Raw genomic sequence first — 18,349 nt, 5'->3', positions numbered from 1 at the left:
AAACATCCATGTCCTGTCAACAAGACGAAAGGATTTTTTTTTATATTTGCCTAGTTACTACTAAGTAACTGAAAGTACTAAAAGTACTGAACGAATTTCCTCTACCGTTCTATGCCCCGCTATTGGATCGTTCGTGCCAAACATCTCAAATTCTCGACTCCCTCAACATCTGGGTCTTCAGTCCTCGTCTCCGTCCTGTAATAACCTTAGCCATCAAACTCAAGAACCGCATCGCATGAATTGTGAATGTATTAAAAGTTCGCTCGGGAGGTTCATTTAAAAGGCAGTTGAGGCAGAATGGGAAATGTGCTTTACTGTGTATGTCGATATAAATTTTTGTTAACGTAATAGCCGTATGTCTATTTATGCAAATGAATATAACTCTCTCAATTAATATGTAGTGAAGATGAATCACCTAGTGCGTATTTTATTTTAAGCCTTCAGTGAAACATTGTTATTGCTTACTACAGACCAGACCCTTGTTACTATATGATATCGGCATGTAGTCCAGACGAAATTCTTCAATAATAGTTTATTTTTTATGTAGGATACTAATTTAAGAAATTTAGTTATAATATATACTAACAGCGAAATAAACGACTTCGTTACACGTTAGAGTAAAGTAAAGGATTTGAATTTGGAATGGTTTCTTATTAATATATCCCGTACCAAGGTTAAAATAACCGCGTAAACGACACGCAAACGATGGTGACAAAGGTATATGTCGATAGCGAGGAAAAATGAGTGAGACAGTGTTTCTAACATATATAAATCTGTAGTACAAAACTTTTTTCTGGACTCAACAGAGTTTGCGATATAGGAATTAATATTGGTATGTCTTTTTCATAAGTTTATTCGGATCTCTAACGTTTTAAAATATTCTATGGCCTCACCTGGGATAATGGCGTAAGAATTTTCTGGTCAGTCCAGTCATAAATGATCATTAAAAAAATCAAAATGAATAAACAGATAAGTCCTGTTAATGTTATTTTTTAGATAAAACTTAAATAAACTTGACACTAATAGAATTAAAATTAATTAAAGAATAATTGTAGAAACGACAGCTATATACGATACACATAGCAGTATTATATGGGGGTATTCAAATTTTTGTATTCATCCAACTAGTTAACTCACTATCAACATTATAATCTAGATAAAAACTAAGTACAAATTCAGGTAGCAATTAGATTATTCCGCTCACGTAAACTATAGTTAAGTGATAATGGATGTTAATTTAACCATGAACCATTATTTTGTTGAGAAAAGGGGATGTTGTCGAAATTGAATTATTCAAAATTCTTAAAAGTATTATGTAGTCGAACATGATTTTTTATACCGGTTTTAAAATCTAAGGTATAAGGAATATGTATTAATTATAATCGTCTTAAAGCTTTAAGGCATTGACATTGCTATATATCGATTAGATACCGATAGATAGATAGTATACCATGGACTCTTACAAGGGCCGAATAAATAGGGGCAAGCTCTCCAATAGGCAGCATCTCACTTGAGACCAGCGCCCTTACTCAGTAACTTCTCATAGCGATACCGATCCCGACGTTTTGTATGACAGTTCGTGGAGTGCTCGCAATAAACGTAGCTTTGATGTCACACAACCTTGAGATTTGAATGAAACTAATAGTGGTGACAAATCCCAATAGATCAAGATTGTTGTCAGGGTTGCTATTGGAAGTTACAGAGTAAAGGCTTATGTGGATTAGCGGCAAAACGTCTTTCCACTTTTGTATTTTAAAATATAAAACTGGCATTAGGTAATCTATAGGCTAAGTATTGCAGACACTAGTAGTATTGATAACTATAGTTACTAAACAGCGCAGAGAGATTAATTCTTAGGAGGCTCCTGTAATATGAAGTGCGCAACAAGACGTGTGTCGCTCGGACTATGGAGTTGTGCATTTAGGACTCGCTTTGCTTGCTCTATATAGAGGAAACCAGCCCGTCTAAGACGGTCAATGCAGGCAAACAGGCCCAGTTTGATCAATTACTTGCCAATAAATAAGATAATATGTATACACAATAATGTCAAGGATTAGAGTCTTTTTCATCAAACAATAATGTCTTTTATTTATTTAACAGCTATCATATAGGCATCTCTCTGTTCTAGTTCTTACAGATCTTAACTATTTCGTCAGAAGCATATATTGTCATCACCTTTCAAACTACGCTGGAGTTTCAACCGTTCGTTATTGACAAGTGCCGCGTTACACTACAATTTGGATTTTTGTGAAAACAGCGATAGAATGGAACTCCTTGCCCACTTCAATTTTTCCTAAAGAGTACAACAAGGGTCAGCGGCTGCTAAGTTGACATCTTTTGGCAGGCGTGGCGTCCAATAGGCCGCATACCACTTAAAATCAGGTGGGATTGCGGTCTAATAATTTTTTAAATAGAAAATTGCTGTTTTTATTAATAGAAATATGCTGTTTTTTTTAATAGGACAAATGGCAAACGGCCACGAGGTATACCTGATGTTAATTGATACCACCGTCCATGGACACTCTCAACACCAAGAGCGAGGGCTCGCAAGTGCGTTGCCGGCCTTTTAAGATACTTTAATTACGTCATTATGGTATCAACGTCGCATTACAGTGAAAATTAAAAAGTATCATTACGATACTGACATGAGATAGATAGTTAATCGTAAGTTAAGGCATTCCTATTATACAACAACTACTTTATAAAACTTTTCTGCCTACTATAAATTATTATCCATATAATATCTTTAAGTTAGCAAGACAATTGCGCGCAAAAATAATTTAATAGGTAAAAAAAGCATCATAAATCGTAAAATGACATACTGTCTAGTTGTGCTATTATCACCTACTTATAGGTTATAGGGGCCATACAATGCGATATTCAAATGAGACACAGCAATATAAAAAGGTAGTTTCTAATTGTAATTCATTTCTCGTACACTTAGTGAAGCATTACACTTTCTTGCCAACTTCCTAACGATGTGGTTTATGTGTTTTGTGTCGCTTTCGGCGGTTTGTGCTAAAACAGGTAAGAAAAATGGAAAAATTATATCAAAATATAATATAGGTTGATAAATTATTCTCATTCTTTTAATTGGAAAGAGCGTGAACCTAAAAGCGACTGACAGCTATTTTAACTTTTTAAAGATAAAATTGAATTTTTAAATAAGTACAATAATACATTCAACTGTTAATATTATAAATAAAACTCTTTTAACTTCATTTATTGTGTGCATATAATATGTGTCTGTGCCTTCTATTAATGGCTATATGGCGTTGTATAATACTACTTATATAAATATATGTTGTTATTTTATCGGTCTAAAATTGCTGTTACTAGTTAATCACAAAGAAGGTATTTATCTCTTTCCGGTTATCAGTAATATACAGTTTTGTTTTGCCTTTTTCAGTGTTAGGGATTAACATTTTAGTCTCCGATATAATATTATCGGAAAAGGTTCCTGTAAATGGCAAGGATGTAGTTTCCGTTTCCAGCGTGACTGATGATAGAATTGTGAACGGACAGGAAGCTGACATAAAGGATTACCCTTACCAAGTTTCGTTTATTGTGAATAACTCCTACTTTTGTGGAGGTTTCATAGTCAGCGAAAATTATATTATGACTGCCGCACACTGCGCACAAAAGTAAGTGACTGTTTATGATAGGATAACTTTGTACATTGCGTCCTCATACTAGGTGTCCAGTGACTTCGGATGGCGACTAGGATAAAAATAGTCTACATTAGCATAGTCTAATCACTGACGTATGTGAAAGCGTCAAACATTTCCGCATACCCTACGCCATACAAATCAGTGACCAAAATGTGCATTAAATTTAACTTGAGATTTTTTATTGCTTAATTTATCATTTAAATATTCTTCTATTAAAGCTTCAGGGTTAAATCTTAAACTTACAATTTTAATTTTAAAATTACGCAGTAAATAATTTTCTTTCATCAAGGTAAATTATGTTTTTTACATTTTCATTCTTAGTGTGGATCCAAAAACAGTAGTCCTACGAGCCGGAAGTTCATTTCGGAAGAATGGGACCATCATAGAAATAGCAGAAGTCACTCCTTTCCCAGAATATGATGATCCACCATTTGACAAAGATGTAGCTTTTATGAAAACTGCAAAATCGATTGAATTCAGCGAAACAATGCAGCCTGTTTCTTTGCCTCCCAGAAATAGGGCGGTGCGTGGAAATTCGGAAATAGTTGTCAGTGGTTGGGGAAGGACAAGGGTATGTATTTTTTTTCTATTATTAAAGTCTCGGTAAAACGGAAAAGCTTTCAGAAAGCAGATTAAAATTTGAACTTCATGTAAAGGAAGGGACAAGTAGTAGATACGATCGAATGGTTTAAAGTAATTCTGTTTTAAATTATTTATGAAACAGCAATATTCAATACTATGTGGACGACATCACTATCTACCTCTTTACACTGGCCGGTCAGGTATTTCTCGGGCACGAACTTATGTCTGGAATCTAAACTTTGCTACGTGGATTGTCTAACTGGGGTAGTCCAATTTAACCCCAAGAAGACACAAGTGTGTGTGTTTTCACTTTCAAAATCACTCCTTTCTTCATTTTCTACCGCATTTACTATGGAGAGCTTTCAAAGGAGTTTATCGGACTAACACCTGCAGCTGAGTTTCATCATCGTACGTCAAGGCGGAATACAAATTACCATCCATCCAACGTCCGTCGTTCCACAACTGAGCGCTTCTTAAGGCAGTTTTTGCCGAGCACTACCATTACGTAACGAGCTGCCCAATTATTAAAAGGCCGGCAACAGTCTTGCGAGACTTCCAGCAATGTGAGCGTCCATGGGTGGCGGTATCCCTTAACATCAGATGTGTCTCCAGCGTGTTTGCCTACTGTTTCACAAAAAAAAAAACAGATAGTCATAAAATATTACATTTGAAAACCACTGTAATTTGTAGTAATGTAACAACAATTAAAAAAGTAATAAAAGACGCTCAGTTGAATTGATAGATTCGAATCATACCTACTATCTCTTTGTTTTGATAAATCTTATTTATTCAAATGTATTTGTTGCAGCAAGGTGCATCATCCATCCCAGATCGTCTTATGTCCGTGAAATTGCCTGTAGTGAACTATTATCAATGTTTCCTCGTCTACCCTACTGTACTCACTACGAATATGTTCTGTGCCGGTAACTTTTTCTTGGGAGGGGAAAGTACTTGTCAGGTATTAACAGAGTATTATGCTTGGGACTAGTATACGTTAATCATTTTCAAATTTCGTAAATAAACTTATTATTTAGTAGATTATGTTACCTTTACAGCTACAGTGTAAACTCTATATAACGACACTGAAGGGCCTGTGCATTTTATGGCGTTATAGAGAGTTGTCGTCAAATGGAGATAAGAAAAACGTATAGATAATCCATGACTTCTTATTAGTCATGGTCAAAAACAGTCTACACGTGCAACAATTCCTAAATTTTTAATAAAATAACGAATGCCGACAGTCGAGTTTATTGTGGGCTAGGATTAAGCGACAAAAGAACGTACACAGCTGCGCAGTTTTTACAAATTTTAGCAACTTGAAAAGTACGGGAGTTAAATCGAGGGGATTTACATGGACTCTACCCTGTATATCTATATCGATAGCTTTACAGTGATAAAATGTTATTATTTACTTACATTCTATAATTTATAAAACGAGTCACCTTCGTGAATTCAGCCGCGCTTCCAAAGACACCTTATTTTTTACCCTATCGCATGCATGCGTCCCGTACCCTATCACGTGCTTCTCTCTATGAAATAAAATTAAAGCAAAATATAATTAGTTTATATATCACTACATCATGCCAAAGTTAATTACAGTAATTTAATAAAAAATACGCAAACACATATTGCCAAGGTGAAACAAGGCATAAAATAAATCATAAATAGCCGTATACACGCTGATTAAGGTGTGACCAAACACCACCGACCAGCTAAGTTAGTGTGAGCGCGCTGTATCTCCAACATGACCGATGTTTGTGAAGATTAACATACATATCTTCGAAATGTTTAAAACGGACACAGCAGATAATATCTAAATTTTCCGTGTTTCTAGGGTGATTCAGGTGGTGCTGCTGTTCAAGATGGCATGGCTGTTGGCATCGTGTCATTTGGCCGAGGCTGTGGACAGGCGCTTTCGCCATCAGCGTTTGCTAATATTGCCTCGCCTCTATTGAGAGACTGGATAACTGAGAATACTGGATTATAAACGCAATTATATTATTATGATCAATTTTGGAATACATGTTGAAAATTAATTCTTAGATTGACATATTTGTGTAAATTTGCCCTAATTTCTTTTTTTAATTTTTCTTAAGGTACCTTTAGTAGACCTTTTTAGACATAGTTAAGTTTGTAGTCGTCATTCATTCAGTTTGTTGTCAAATCATTTAAATTATTTATTTACTATTTAACAAACACAACATTTTTTGACTCTTCAAATAGAATGTAGTATTTTTGTATGTCGAAACCTTTTTTTAAATATATCTGCTAGATTATAGGTAAAATAAATATTTATACTATTTATGGCGGTTTAAATTTACCGCAGCGGATCCTTTCTTTTAATAGTTTATTATTATAAGTTACGTTTTGGTGTTACTGGAGCCGAGGTAGCGTAGAAGAAGATAGTTGAATGATCAAAGTATGGATGCCAGTATATACAAGAAGTACTTAAAACACCTCCACCTAACAGTGTTCGTGGTTTATAATAATTTTGACACCTATAATCTATATATCTATCATAGGAGTATATCCTATGCGTACAATGACGTCATACCGATAAACGCGCTATGACAGTTATTCCGGCCGCTAAGTCTTGTCATGATTTTTCAACGCAGAAGTGCTGGGCGTAATAAGTAATTTCAAAATAGGGATTAAAATACATTGCAACAGGCGTGACTTTTTAATGTTTAAAGCCCTAGCGTGAAAGTAACAGTATAGGAACTCGTCAATATATAGTGTAACTACATTTCATACATAACAATAAAATATGTATATAGATATGCAAAATCTTTCCTTAGGCATTCGGAATATTTAACTAAAACTTACCTTTCTATTACTAGGGAAAATATTGCATTACACTGAATTCCACGTAATCTGTTTTACTATAATATTATCTATATTTACTTTAGGGTGTATTGTGCAATTTAATGTATACGTACATTTCAATACGATATTAAAATTTAATTTATAAGAGCATTGAACATGTGTTTTAACTTTCTTTTGTATTACATATACAGTACTATATTCCGCCAGAAGCTTCACCTGGACTTCATGTATTTTAGCAAGATTTTTTGCGACCTTCCTGCGATTTTCCATTTCCGATTATACAAAAAAATCGTTAAGATATAGAAATGTCACACGGAATTTTGACACACGGAAGTCACAAGTTCTCGTCTCGTTCCTGAATCTCACCCAAAACTTCTTTCGTCTTAATTTTATATAAGCAGATGTGTGTAACAATCTAATCCCTATCTATGCATAATTTTGACTACAAAAATATACCACAACGTCGAATCAGAATGACTTTAAGTGATGGTTATAGAAAAATATATGTTTCGGAATGAATCGCATAAATCAGGGCTAGCTATTAACGATGTTTCCGTCCGTCACTACAATTTAAGATAATATGTTTTTAAGCCACAATCACGAAAACATATGTCGTTAAAAAAGACAAGGTTAAATTAACAAGCGGTCATCTTGTAAATTTAAAAACCGATTCCTGTCATTTTGATACTTGTTTGTTTTCACATTTGCATAATAATTTATATTTACATAATTTAGATGTGCGATTCTTGGATCGGTGGCGGATGGAACAGCTAATTGTCTATTAAAATTTTTAGGAGAAAAACACTTACAGTATATCACTGATATATATTTATTCAAGATATTCCTCGAAACGGTAACAATAGCAAACGGAAATTTTATAATTGGCATTTATAATAGGCATAAATCTGTGTAGCTTTCGAGCACGTTGCTGCGTTAAACTGCATTATCAAAACGAAACAATCCACTTGATTATAAAACCTCAAATCAGCGTCACATTTCGATGCTCTATTCATTCCAATCAAAATAATTTGACGTATTAACGAGGAATGCAAATAATTTAGCTTTGTAGTAAACATTCTTATTTTTAACGACGTAAGTGCAGTTTGTGGGTCAAGATGTCATTGACGTTGGATTGAGGTATATGAATATCCATTAAGTTACGTAAGCACGTTTCCTGTTATGCCTTTTAGCTTAGTTAGTTTGATTAGTGACGAATGTAAATCTCATGCCATTTTATATTTTATTTAACGAATCAATTCTTTTTATTCTATTATTAATATAATAGCATATATAAGGGTCGAATTGAGACTTAGAGATAAGTATGGCTTCCGTATGTCAGAAACGTATTAGTGCTGGACATAGGGTGTCATATATACGTTTAAATCGCGACTGAATCTTACTATTAGACCCAAAAATCGATTACGAACCCAGCATCACCTACATACCTATTAGATCAAGAAATACACAAATGAAAAATACATTACGGAATTAATACTTTAATATTTACACCTAACAATAAATAAGTCTTAATATCACAAGCTGTCTATCATAGTTTTAATAGAGAAAGTCACACCAGAGACCATAGCTATCAGAGATATAACAACAATTATGGCATTTTTAATCAGCACTATTTTGTAAGGACCGAGGTCCTTGCCCCATCGCCAGACCGTTTCTGTTATGGCAGGCAGCGACAGGCCAAGACAGGACAGACAAATGGCACCAACTAACTCCATGAAAAGCTCCAGTCTTGGTATTGCACAGGCCAGGCCAACTAAAAAAAAAACACCATCCTTATAAATATGAGTATTTTGCATTAGTATTAGTGTGTGTGTTTTCTGTTTCATTTCTTTGTATTGCATTGATTTAGTTGTCATGTATCACAAAGTTTAATAGTTTTAATTTTTAAAAACTAATAAAAGTAATCATATTGTACATGTAAGTTTAATCTAAGACAAGAGTGTCGGAGAAAATACGGTCGTCCGATTACGTTTCTTATGAACGCTGCTTTATGGATGAGAACTTCCATATATGGTGAAAATAAGATAAATTAGAGACGTAGGGAATGGCGTTCGACCTAATGTCATTGAGGGGAGCGAGCAGTTGATTTTGCGACTTCTTTTACCCCGATGTGTGATTTTAGTCCGCGTTGCATGAAAAAGTATTTTTAATTTACAATTGTGTTTGTTACAAAAATTACGTTGAGATAAAAAAAATCAGTTGGAATGTCTTGTTTTTTTCCTCCTTTGTCGCATATTATTGTTTGGAGTACGTTTATCAGATATCAAAATATACTTTCTTCGGAATATTTGGGCACGTATGCGATGCGTACCTTTTACCTCTATATACGGCATTTTTAATCGCGAAAGTCACTTTTTTTAGAATGTTCGATCTCTTTTTGATTTTCTCAATTTTGACTTGGCTAAGTATTGCCTTGCGGCGCTGTCACGCGAGCTGCGAAGATGACCTTTTATCTCGACATAACGATATCCCCGCTCAAAAAACGCATTCTCTTCGTTATTCTAGGCTATTGTAAAATGCAAAAATGTTGCCACCACAAAAACTCTTAATTGTAGGTTTGTCGGATATAATAGGATATTCAATGTATGAGTTGAATCATTCAATCATTGCATTTTAAACTATATAAAATCTCTCCCAGTTAAGATGTGTTTTATGGTAAGTTATTTATTATTGATTAACCACCCGGAAAGTGAGGTTCTTTATAAACTTGACGAGTAAAGTCAATTATAATAGTTAAAAAGTAAACTTTTTAAGTTTGCTTTATCTGTGAACTGTAAAAGCTTGTATTACTGTATTACTTAAATCTGTGAACTGTAAAAGCTTGCTCAAGCTCAACTAACAGCCATACACACGAGTGGTTCATTAAAGTCTACAGTTTTTTACGCCAATTAGTAAATATTTTAATGATATATTCACCATATATACAATTTCAAACTACAATAATATCCTTTGTCCTTTGACCTTAATTAATTCGGAATCGGGCGGTGAATTTGCATCATTATTTATCAAAGTTATTGCAATAAAATAAAATAAAAGCATTGGTAAACACCTTTGTAAAATGTAATCTGCATAAAGACAACTTTTTGTAAGTTTATTTTTATGCAAACTTTAAGTTCAGACTTATAATATTTTCAATAATAAGTTTTTGTACTATTGCAAAACTTCTAGTCCGATCAAAAATTGCATCATATAATAATATGTTACGTAAGGTCCTGCTTTATTGTCTACGCAGTAATAGGCCTATACTGACCACAAAAGATTGCGTCATCAAAAGAGTGTCAGTGAAATCTTCTGGTCTAGTTTCTCTCTTGTATATTAAAATAACAAAAGGCCAAATGTATTCTGACATGCTATTTTTCTATGACCGTGTCAGTTAAATAGCTTCCAAATAGGAGATCTGATTGATATCTGGTAAAAAAATGTTTTAGGTCGATACCATCTAAATAGACAATGTTTTGTAATCCGAGGGGAAAGCAGAGGACTTTGTATAGACACAGAATACAATTTTTATGTAAATCTGTCAATCGTTATATAAACTGACCTGTTAATAAAGTTCCAAATAGCCTGAGAGCTGCCAGACCCCATCTATGACTACTGACGGGTATCCTATCACATATCCGCCTCCATGCGACGTCAACTGGGACGTAAAATATGAGAGCGTAGGAGAGGATCATCACACACGCCACCAGAATCTTAGCGGTCTGAGCAAGGCTGTAAAATAAATATAATACATAATAATAACAATGTTATAACATAACCTTCGACTAGTCATGGAGAAGATCCGTATGTTAAATAAGCGTAGGCAGGCCAATAATCGCTGGCGGCCGCGGAGAAGTACCTATGCGAGATCCAAGTGCCCGATCGATAAAGGCGTTCTTTAAGTCCAGGTATGGAGCGGTATTGGCCTAGTGGCTAAAGCGTGCGACCCTCATACCTGAGGCCGTGCGCTCGAATCACGGCAGTACACAAATAGAATTTTCCTACGGCGACGGCAAACATCGTGAGAAAAACCGATATATCTCAAACCCAAAAATGGAAGGCATGTGTAAGACAGAAGACTGATCACCTTCTTGTCTATAAAAAAAATGCGTGCGTACAAAGTACACATGTCAGAAGAGAAAATTGTAAATTAATTATAAAGTGAAAATTAATTATTACTAAGCCCCAATAGATGATCATCTACCAGTATATGATCATTCCATGTATTTGTATATCTATATTCACACTGTTTACACACTGAATACGTGCTAATTATAATAGAAATAAATAAAAAACCTACGTTACTGCACAAGACGTTATCGTCGTTATGCGACAGAATTGCCATTTAAAGTTCTAATATCTAACTACATCAACCAATAGCGTGTATTTTTTCTCGATCTCCCATTCTCACTCTCTCTCAATCGATCTCAATCGCTCTCTCCCTTTTCTTTGACAAAAACGCTGCACATCGTCGCGACGTTAACGTCAAAATTTTACCATCATGCGTCTAAAGAAGGTTCACTTCAAAAATAACCAAAGAAACAGAGGAAATGTGTACTTAGTAAGGTTAACAAAGCACTTTGAATCGTTTATCTGATAATAAGGGATGGGATCTACACCAATCTGTAGATGACTTACATTTCATCCTGCGGTAGATTGAGTGTGAGGCTTCCCCTTACTGTTTCACCAAAACTGAGGTACCCACAGAAGCCCACAAACCCATACAATGCCACTACAGCGCCCATGGCAATGTTCAAGACACCGGGACAGCCAAGGAAGTGTTGCGGTTTCGTCATTTCATTCTCTATTGGCATAACCACGCCTATTCCTTCCATAGCGAATAAGGATGTACTAAAAAAAAATATATCTATGTGAAACAAGCTTCAAAAGAAAAATAAATTCAAATATAAAGTGGCTTGTCACGGGTATTTAAATATTCCGACGAGAAAGCACTACCTTTTGATACATTATTCATATTAATTAATATTTCATTAAGATTCACGTGAAATTATCGACAGTAATATTTAAAAGTGTACCATTTAAAAGTGAAAATGTTACAAAAAATAATTAAATGAAAATGGCTATCAGCGTAATATTACGTTCAATATAACTTTGAAAGAAAGCTTTAAAAGTCATTTTACTTTTTATCAGGTGAAACTGTAAATGGTACCTTATAAAGTTTGGCAGCCCAGCTATTGATGTAGCCATATTCCTTGATGATAATGGTGGAGGATCTCTGAGACAGTAGTAAATGGATATACAAATGGAAGCCAGCCATACAAAATTAGCTACTGCTGAGAAAGGAACGAGGTACTTTAGTTTCGTTATTTGATTTAGTGGTATCAGGATTATGAGACAAAGAGCACAGAAAGCGGGAACCGACCATTTGGGACCTCCGTATTCATCTGATATCTGAAATCAAAAATTTGAAATGAAAATTTGGAGTGAATGCCGTCTTTTTTCATGATGATATAAAGCCTTATTGCGGCTCTGGAACCAGAGGTCTTGCGTTCGAAAACCTTGAAACATTTTATGTGCGCACTATACTTGCTTTTATGGTGGAAGAAAGCTTAGTTGTTCTCTTAATTGAAATCGATTTATTATTATTATTACCATATTTTAGAATCTTATTTGTATAACAACTACTACTAACTTTTACTACTCCTGAAAGTAGTGTTCGAGATCTGATCTTATATATTATCTTCCATATGAAACAATAGTTTTTTCTTTCAGTTCAAAAGTGACTAATAAACGAAGGTTTTTATTAATTCAGCCAGGGTTACATTAAAGGGTACTAGAAAATATATTAGGTATTGGGTAAATTGTTATCTTGGAAATTCAATTCTTAAAACAAGATTTGTTTAGATTTTATTCAGGTTCATTATAAAACAGAATTTCAGATTATAAAAATATTTTTAATTATAATAAATTGTGAAACGTATTTCTATTCTATTCATAAAAATCGCAAAGTGTATTGAACTTTCAAAACTCATGAATAAGTATGATTATATTGTTATTTACGATCAGATGAAATCGAATATTTGCAAAAAAATATTTATATTTCATATATAAATCGTTATTTTTATCATATAATTGAGGCACACCAATTGATGTGACGTTGACAACCCATACATTGTTAAATATGTTGCCAAGCGAAAAACTTCAAGACGGCTGGACGGATTAGAGATAATTTTGGCGTATTTAGCCTTTTATTTTTATATTTATTTCATGAATTCTAAACTTTTTATGGAGAGAATAATTTGAAAAAAATAAAAAAAATTTTTTTTTCTTCTCAGGTTTTTAGTCTGGAAAATAGAACAGTCTAGAGACTACAGATAACATAGCAACATTTATATAAAATACCTATAAGGTAGACTAAGGATAAAAAATCATATTAAATGTAATCAATTCATAATATATTAACCTGCTTAAATGATTCCGAAATAACTACAACGTACACACAACAAGCACCCAGGTGCGTAACAGCCAATGCCCAGTCTGCTAATTCTCTGAAAAACAGAAAAATATATAATTTAATTCTTACAGGTAATGTTTAGAAAAATATATAGTAAAAATTAAAATATTTAATACACGATGTTATGGTAAAATGTCTACTATACACTATACTATATTATTTTTAAACTGATTAACAATACAACAGAGTTCTAGAGTTCGATTCTTGGCGAAATAGATATTATTTGAATGGCTCAGAATCTTAAGGAGTGAAACCAAACGAGCTTACAGGATAATCTTATAAGGCAGTTCCTGTAGCCGTGTGTTGCCAACCTTTAGCCTCCTACTACGTTCGTTCTTTTGGTGGGATTTACAACAATTTGCTGATGAATTTTTCACCCTTAAATTAAAAATGATTTCCTTTTATTCGTAATTACGTTAATAATTAGTTTATACCTGACATGTGGTGCAAAACGTCTAACGGATTTAGGCCCATTCTGAAATACTAAATCGCAAGTATCAGCATATCCCAAACACGGCTTTTTCACCTCGACGCAAAGTTGCTGTGACGTTTTAACCTGTAAGATAGTTTTAATTAATGAAAGCTCTTCCAGTTTATCTAATTAGTAACTTTATAATGAAATATTTGTTTTCGAACTTTTATCTTTGTTAAGCTTGTTTTGTCCGTTTTGTTTAGTTATTTTAATAAAACAGATTAATGGCACGAAGACAATAGCTCGGACATAAAAATCACCAATTAATTAGTGTTTATATTAAAACTTTCACTAATTTTTCACATTCACTGCCTATTACATTTTTTGTTACAAGTTATAGACAATTTTTTAAAATCGGTATTTAAATGTGGGTGTATTGGTGTAGTTGTATAGCTATTTTTATTTTCCTTCACCGTTATTTATACCTTATTACCATTGTAGGATACGATTATAACCATTATAGGAACTATCCATGTAGCAAGTGTTACATGCGTACATAGAAAAAAAATCCAAAAGTTGTTATTCGAACGCACGACCTTAGGGTTCGCAGGTCGCAAACTTAAGCTACTGGGTCAATACTGCTCTATATATATGTATTATAAATACAAAAATTCGTTGTAATGTTGTAATTAAGTTTCAGTCAATCTTTCCTAGTTTACATATAACAATTATACTGACCAAAATATGTATGACGTGTGCACAAATAAAGCCAATAATAATAGTTCCAAAGCATCCGACAAGAAGCCCAGCATTTTTAAAAGCCAAGGGCATAGCCAGCACTCCAGAACCAAGAGAAGCCTTCAAAAGATGAGCCAGCGCTCCGAAGCTCCTGCAACAAAAGTTTAATTAATATCTTCCAGAGACTGATATTCTCAGTTGTAATAATAAAGTCTTCAGTAAGTGTCATGTACGTCAATGGTTTGCTAATATAATATCTTTACGGTGAAAAAATAACAGTTTCGCGTTAGTTCAGTACTTTATGGTGTGAAGGAAGGAACTAATCAGTGGCCAAAGTCCAGATGTTGTACAGATTCTTAGAATAACTTTGTTAGCGCGTTTCAGGGTGTGACGTCATCGTATTTGTAAGGGGAAATTATAGGTGTCGTACGTGTCGTATAATAAGGCACTTGTATATGTATAAAATATTTGAAACGTTGATGTTAATTAAGTAGTGCTATTCGGTATCAAATCGTACGCATTTCGACTCAAAGTCACTTTGCGTTGACGAAGCGTAGGCTGAGTTCGTTAAGTTTACAATCGAGATTATGTGAATACGAGGCTTATGTCGAATCAACTTCCTGGAAACTAACTTCGGAAATTGAGTGTAATCAATCAATTTCGATATTCGATCAATTCGATAACTTAAGCTGATTGCTGATTAAGTATTGAAATTGTTTTTGATTGAGAATTTTGGAACACCGAAGTACAATTTAATTAGATTATAATATAACGTTTACATTAAGCAGAAAGCTCTGAAAATTGTAATTAGCTGCATTGCAGCGTTTTTTTTCTTGGTTACGCTAAAATATTAAAAATATACCACTACAGCTATTGAAGGAAGGCTGGCTCTCATATTGGCAGGGGCGTATCTACCTAAGGGCTTTTTGGGCTGTAGCCTAGGGCCACGTGGATACAAAGGCCCACAGGCTCCACTAAATTAAAAAAAACCCACCAGAAGGGGAATCCCTGAGATCAATCAACACATGTGCGATGCGCGTCCATCGTGCCCCACATATTCACTATTCGCCCATGCATATTGGATTTGACAAAGATAATTGGATCCCTTAACTGTAAACTCCTATTTGTTTTACTACAGTGTTGTAACTAAATTACATGTGCACGTGATCGATTTTGGGACTTTTAATACCCATGGTGAGTCCTTCTACTGTCTTTCGTAGCCATCCATTTTTTTAATAATTTTTAGATCATTCAAAAAGCCTTTTACTTATAATAATTTCGCGAACTGACTTTGTGCATTCAATAAACTTAAACTTAACTCACTAAAAGTGTAATCAGAAAAACTTGCCTTGAAGCGAATGTGGTGTATGTGCGTATATATGAGTGTATTGCTTAATAATTTGTATTTTTCCAATGTTTCATTAAAAACGTTATAAGAAATTGGACCCTACAAACAATCAAGTAATAAAAATAAATGACTTTTTTATACATTAGCTACGGGCAGGAGGCAATGTTGATATACAGTTTAAGACATTACACAACTAAAACTTTAAAATAAATATATAAATTGAAATTTAACTGGATAAAACTTCTCTATATTCCAGTGTGATAACACTCAGATGATTTTTTTGTAATATATATATATGAAATATATTTTTTCAATGAATACATTATTACATTTTCTACGGTTTCAAAAACTTATAAGAACGTTCTATAATACAAGAACAATATTTCTGAATACGATTGTAAGAAGAAAAAGACGATGCAAAGACGGTTACGGTAAAGTTTGACGGACGGCTTATGTTTGTCTGAAGGCCTCTCCACTAAATCACTACATTTAACACATATGATAAAATTTACATTTTCATAATTAATTGGTAAATTATATTTTTAGTACTTTAGACTATTTTTGGTTGTTATGTATATGAATGCATTTCCTAATATAAACTTCTATTGGATAATTTCTTTATAAAATTAAAACCATTATGGCCTTATTCCCAAAAGCTTAGTAACAAAAAGTTTAGTCGATATCACAGGAGACCGAAGAGCTGGCAGCTACCGCGGACAAAGAATTAGTCTAGCTATTCAAAGGGGGAACGCTGCCAGTATTTTTGGAACCTTGCCTAAAGGTTATTTGTCTAACTCCTTTTAATAATATATTTTAAGGATTGTTATAATTTTTTCTTAGCATTTTTATGTTATATATTATGTTGTATATAATTAATAAATTAATATAAGTCATATACAGATATATATATATCTGTATATGACTTATTTTTGTAGGAGAATATTTATATATTTATAGAAATATAAAAGCCTATTGACCTGGTACTATCAAATTAGCTCCGTAAAAATGGGTTTAAAAAAATTACAATATCTTATCTGTAAAAACGTTTAAATCAAATTTACAATAGTACCAAGCGATTCAGATAAGAATTGACTTTGCCTCATATCGTTACGTCAATGTAGGAATTTTAAAAATAACACAATAATATAAAAGTGCATATAGAAAGTTAACTGAGGTCGTTGATGTTCCTTTAATTTAAATCGTATTGTTATAATATATGGTACATAATATGACGTATGAAAATAGATGACGTTTGAGGTTTTCTTTAGTAACAGCCATTGTATAATAACGTCATGTGAAAGGCAATCTATTATTAAAGTATTAGTAAGTAATATATTTAATTAGTAATGATTATTTATACTTACGATGTGTTTGATTCCAATGGTCTGTTTTGTGCAGGTACGTAGGGGTCCAAGTCTTCTCTAGAGCCATTGCAAGTTAACTCTATCCTGGAACAGAAAAAAATCATATATGAACGACTTTATAACTATGAAACAATTATTTTATATTTTTTTACAATACGCTGTATGTGATGTTTGAAAATGTTTTATTTACTTATATCAATAAAAATTACGGTTGATAGGAATTCCGTGATATAAAAAAATTGCACGTTAACTTCATTTAGAAACACGTGTACGCATTAAAGTTAACAAAGAGTGAATAAATTGTTGATTTATTTTATTTATTGCTTTTTTATGACACTTTTATTCATACGAACATTTTTTACGAACAATTGTGTTATCATTTAGTATTTCTTTTATTGGTTCTGCTAGCGTATTATAATTTTATTTCGAAGTTAGAAATGATTAACTTGTTTTTCAACTATTTTTTAAAATGATCATTTTCTATCGTTTATTGACCTTTTTAAATCCACGAGTTCCCTACGAGTAGTCCCTTCAGTTGCCATGTCGAATATTCCAAACGCTTAGTTAAACGTGACAATATATCATCGATATTGAATGAAATTGATCCCAATTTATCGCGTAGGGTGATGAAACAAATGTTTTTCATTGCATCAGTTTAAACACAGTAATTTTGCATTTTTATTATTCTAATTAGTTTCAAGCGACACGCTTCTACGAGTTCAATCAACTTAAGCAATTAATAGAATACAATTAAAGCCAAACCCTGAGAATGTAAAAACCTTTGAAACTTATAAATAACATATTTCTCTATTGTTGTATTTGTTGTAGAAATAAGACCTGTCTTTCTATTTGATAATACTGAAAAAAAGGCTTTATAGTCTGTGTTTTTAAGTTGTTACTGAGCGGTGTTACTGTTTAGTCTTTACCTATTCATCT

General features: G+C 33.3%; 2 protein-coding genes across 4 annotated transcripts in view; one reads left to right on the top strand and one right to left on the bottom strand.

The window, feature by feature from the left end:
* Window positions 1–2,949: 2,949 nt before the first annotated feature.
* LOC123711079 (trypsin-3-like) lies at window positions 2,950–6,375 on the top strand. The gene is made up of 5 exons (XM_045663484.1): window positions 2,950–3,027; window positions 3,410–3,644; window positions 3,993–4,242; window positions 5,062–5,211; window positions 6,088–6,375. Exons 1-5 carry the CDS (start codon window positions 2,979–2,981, stop codon window positions 6,238–6,240), a joined length of 837 nt encoding a protein of 278 aa, XP_045519440.1. The 5' UTR covers window positions 2,950–2,978; the 3' UTR covers window positions 6,241–6,375.
* Window positions 6,376–8,559: 2,184 nt separating this feature from the next.
* The window catches only part of LOC123711235 (proton-coupled amino acid transporter-like protein CG1139), a 31,130-nt gene continuing 21,340 nt past the window's right edge, over window positions 8,560–18,349 (bottom strand). For 2 of the 3 annotated variants that reach the window (XM_045663725.1, XM_045663726.1), the window contains exons 3-10: window positions 17,414–17,497; window positions 14,702–14,852; window positions 13,986–14,107; window positions 13,501–13,585; window positions 12,247–12,488; window positions 11,715–11,927; window positions 10,639–10,808; window positions 8,560–8,850 (exon numbers count right to left, since the gene is read on the bottom strand). In XM_045663725.1, the coding sequence (XP_045519681.1) occupies window positions 8,612–8,850; window positions 10,639–10,808; window positions 11,715–11,927; window positions 12,247–12,488; window positions 13,501–13,585; window positions 13,986–14,107; window positions 14,702–14,852; window positions 17,414–17,497 (1,306 nt within the window). In that variant the 3' untranslated portion in view covers window positions 8,560–8,611. Of the gene's footprint in view, window positions 8,851–10,638; window positions 10,809–11,714; window positions 11,928–12,246; window positions 12,489–13,500; window positions 13,586–13,985; window positions 14,108–14,701; window positions 14,853–17,413; window positions 17,498–17,622; window positions 17,685–18,349 lie in introns of those variants that run through there. The other variant, XM_045663727.1, reaches the window with a different exon arrangement.

Source organism: Pieris brassicae, chromosome 6 (assembly GCF_905147105.1).
Source record: "Pieris brassicae chromosome 6, ilPieBrab1.1, whole genome shotgun sequence".
NCBI lineage: Eukaryota > Metazoa > Arthropoda > Insecta > Lepidoptera > Pieridae > Pieris > Pieris brassicae.
Note: the sequence above shows the minus strand (reverse complement) of the source record. Positions and strands in the feature narration are given on the sequence as shown.

Excerpts from the sequence above, each read along its gene's own strand:
- LOC123711079 (XM_045663484.1), top strand. The coding sequence starts at position 2,979 with ATGTGGTTTATGTGTTTTGTGTCGCTTTCGGCGGTTTGTGCTAAAACA. Across the intron at positions 3,645-3,992 it reads GCCGCACACTGCGCACAAAA|TGTGGATCCAAAAACAGTAG; the intron begins GTAAGTGACTGT and ends TTTCATTCTTAG. Across the intron at positions 4,243-5,061 it reads GTGGTTGGGGAAGGACAAGG|CAAGGTGCATCATCCATCCC; the intron begins GTATGTATTTTT and ends TATTTGTTGCAG.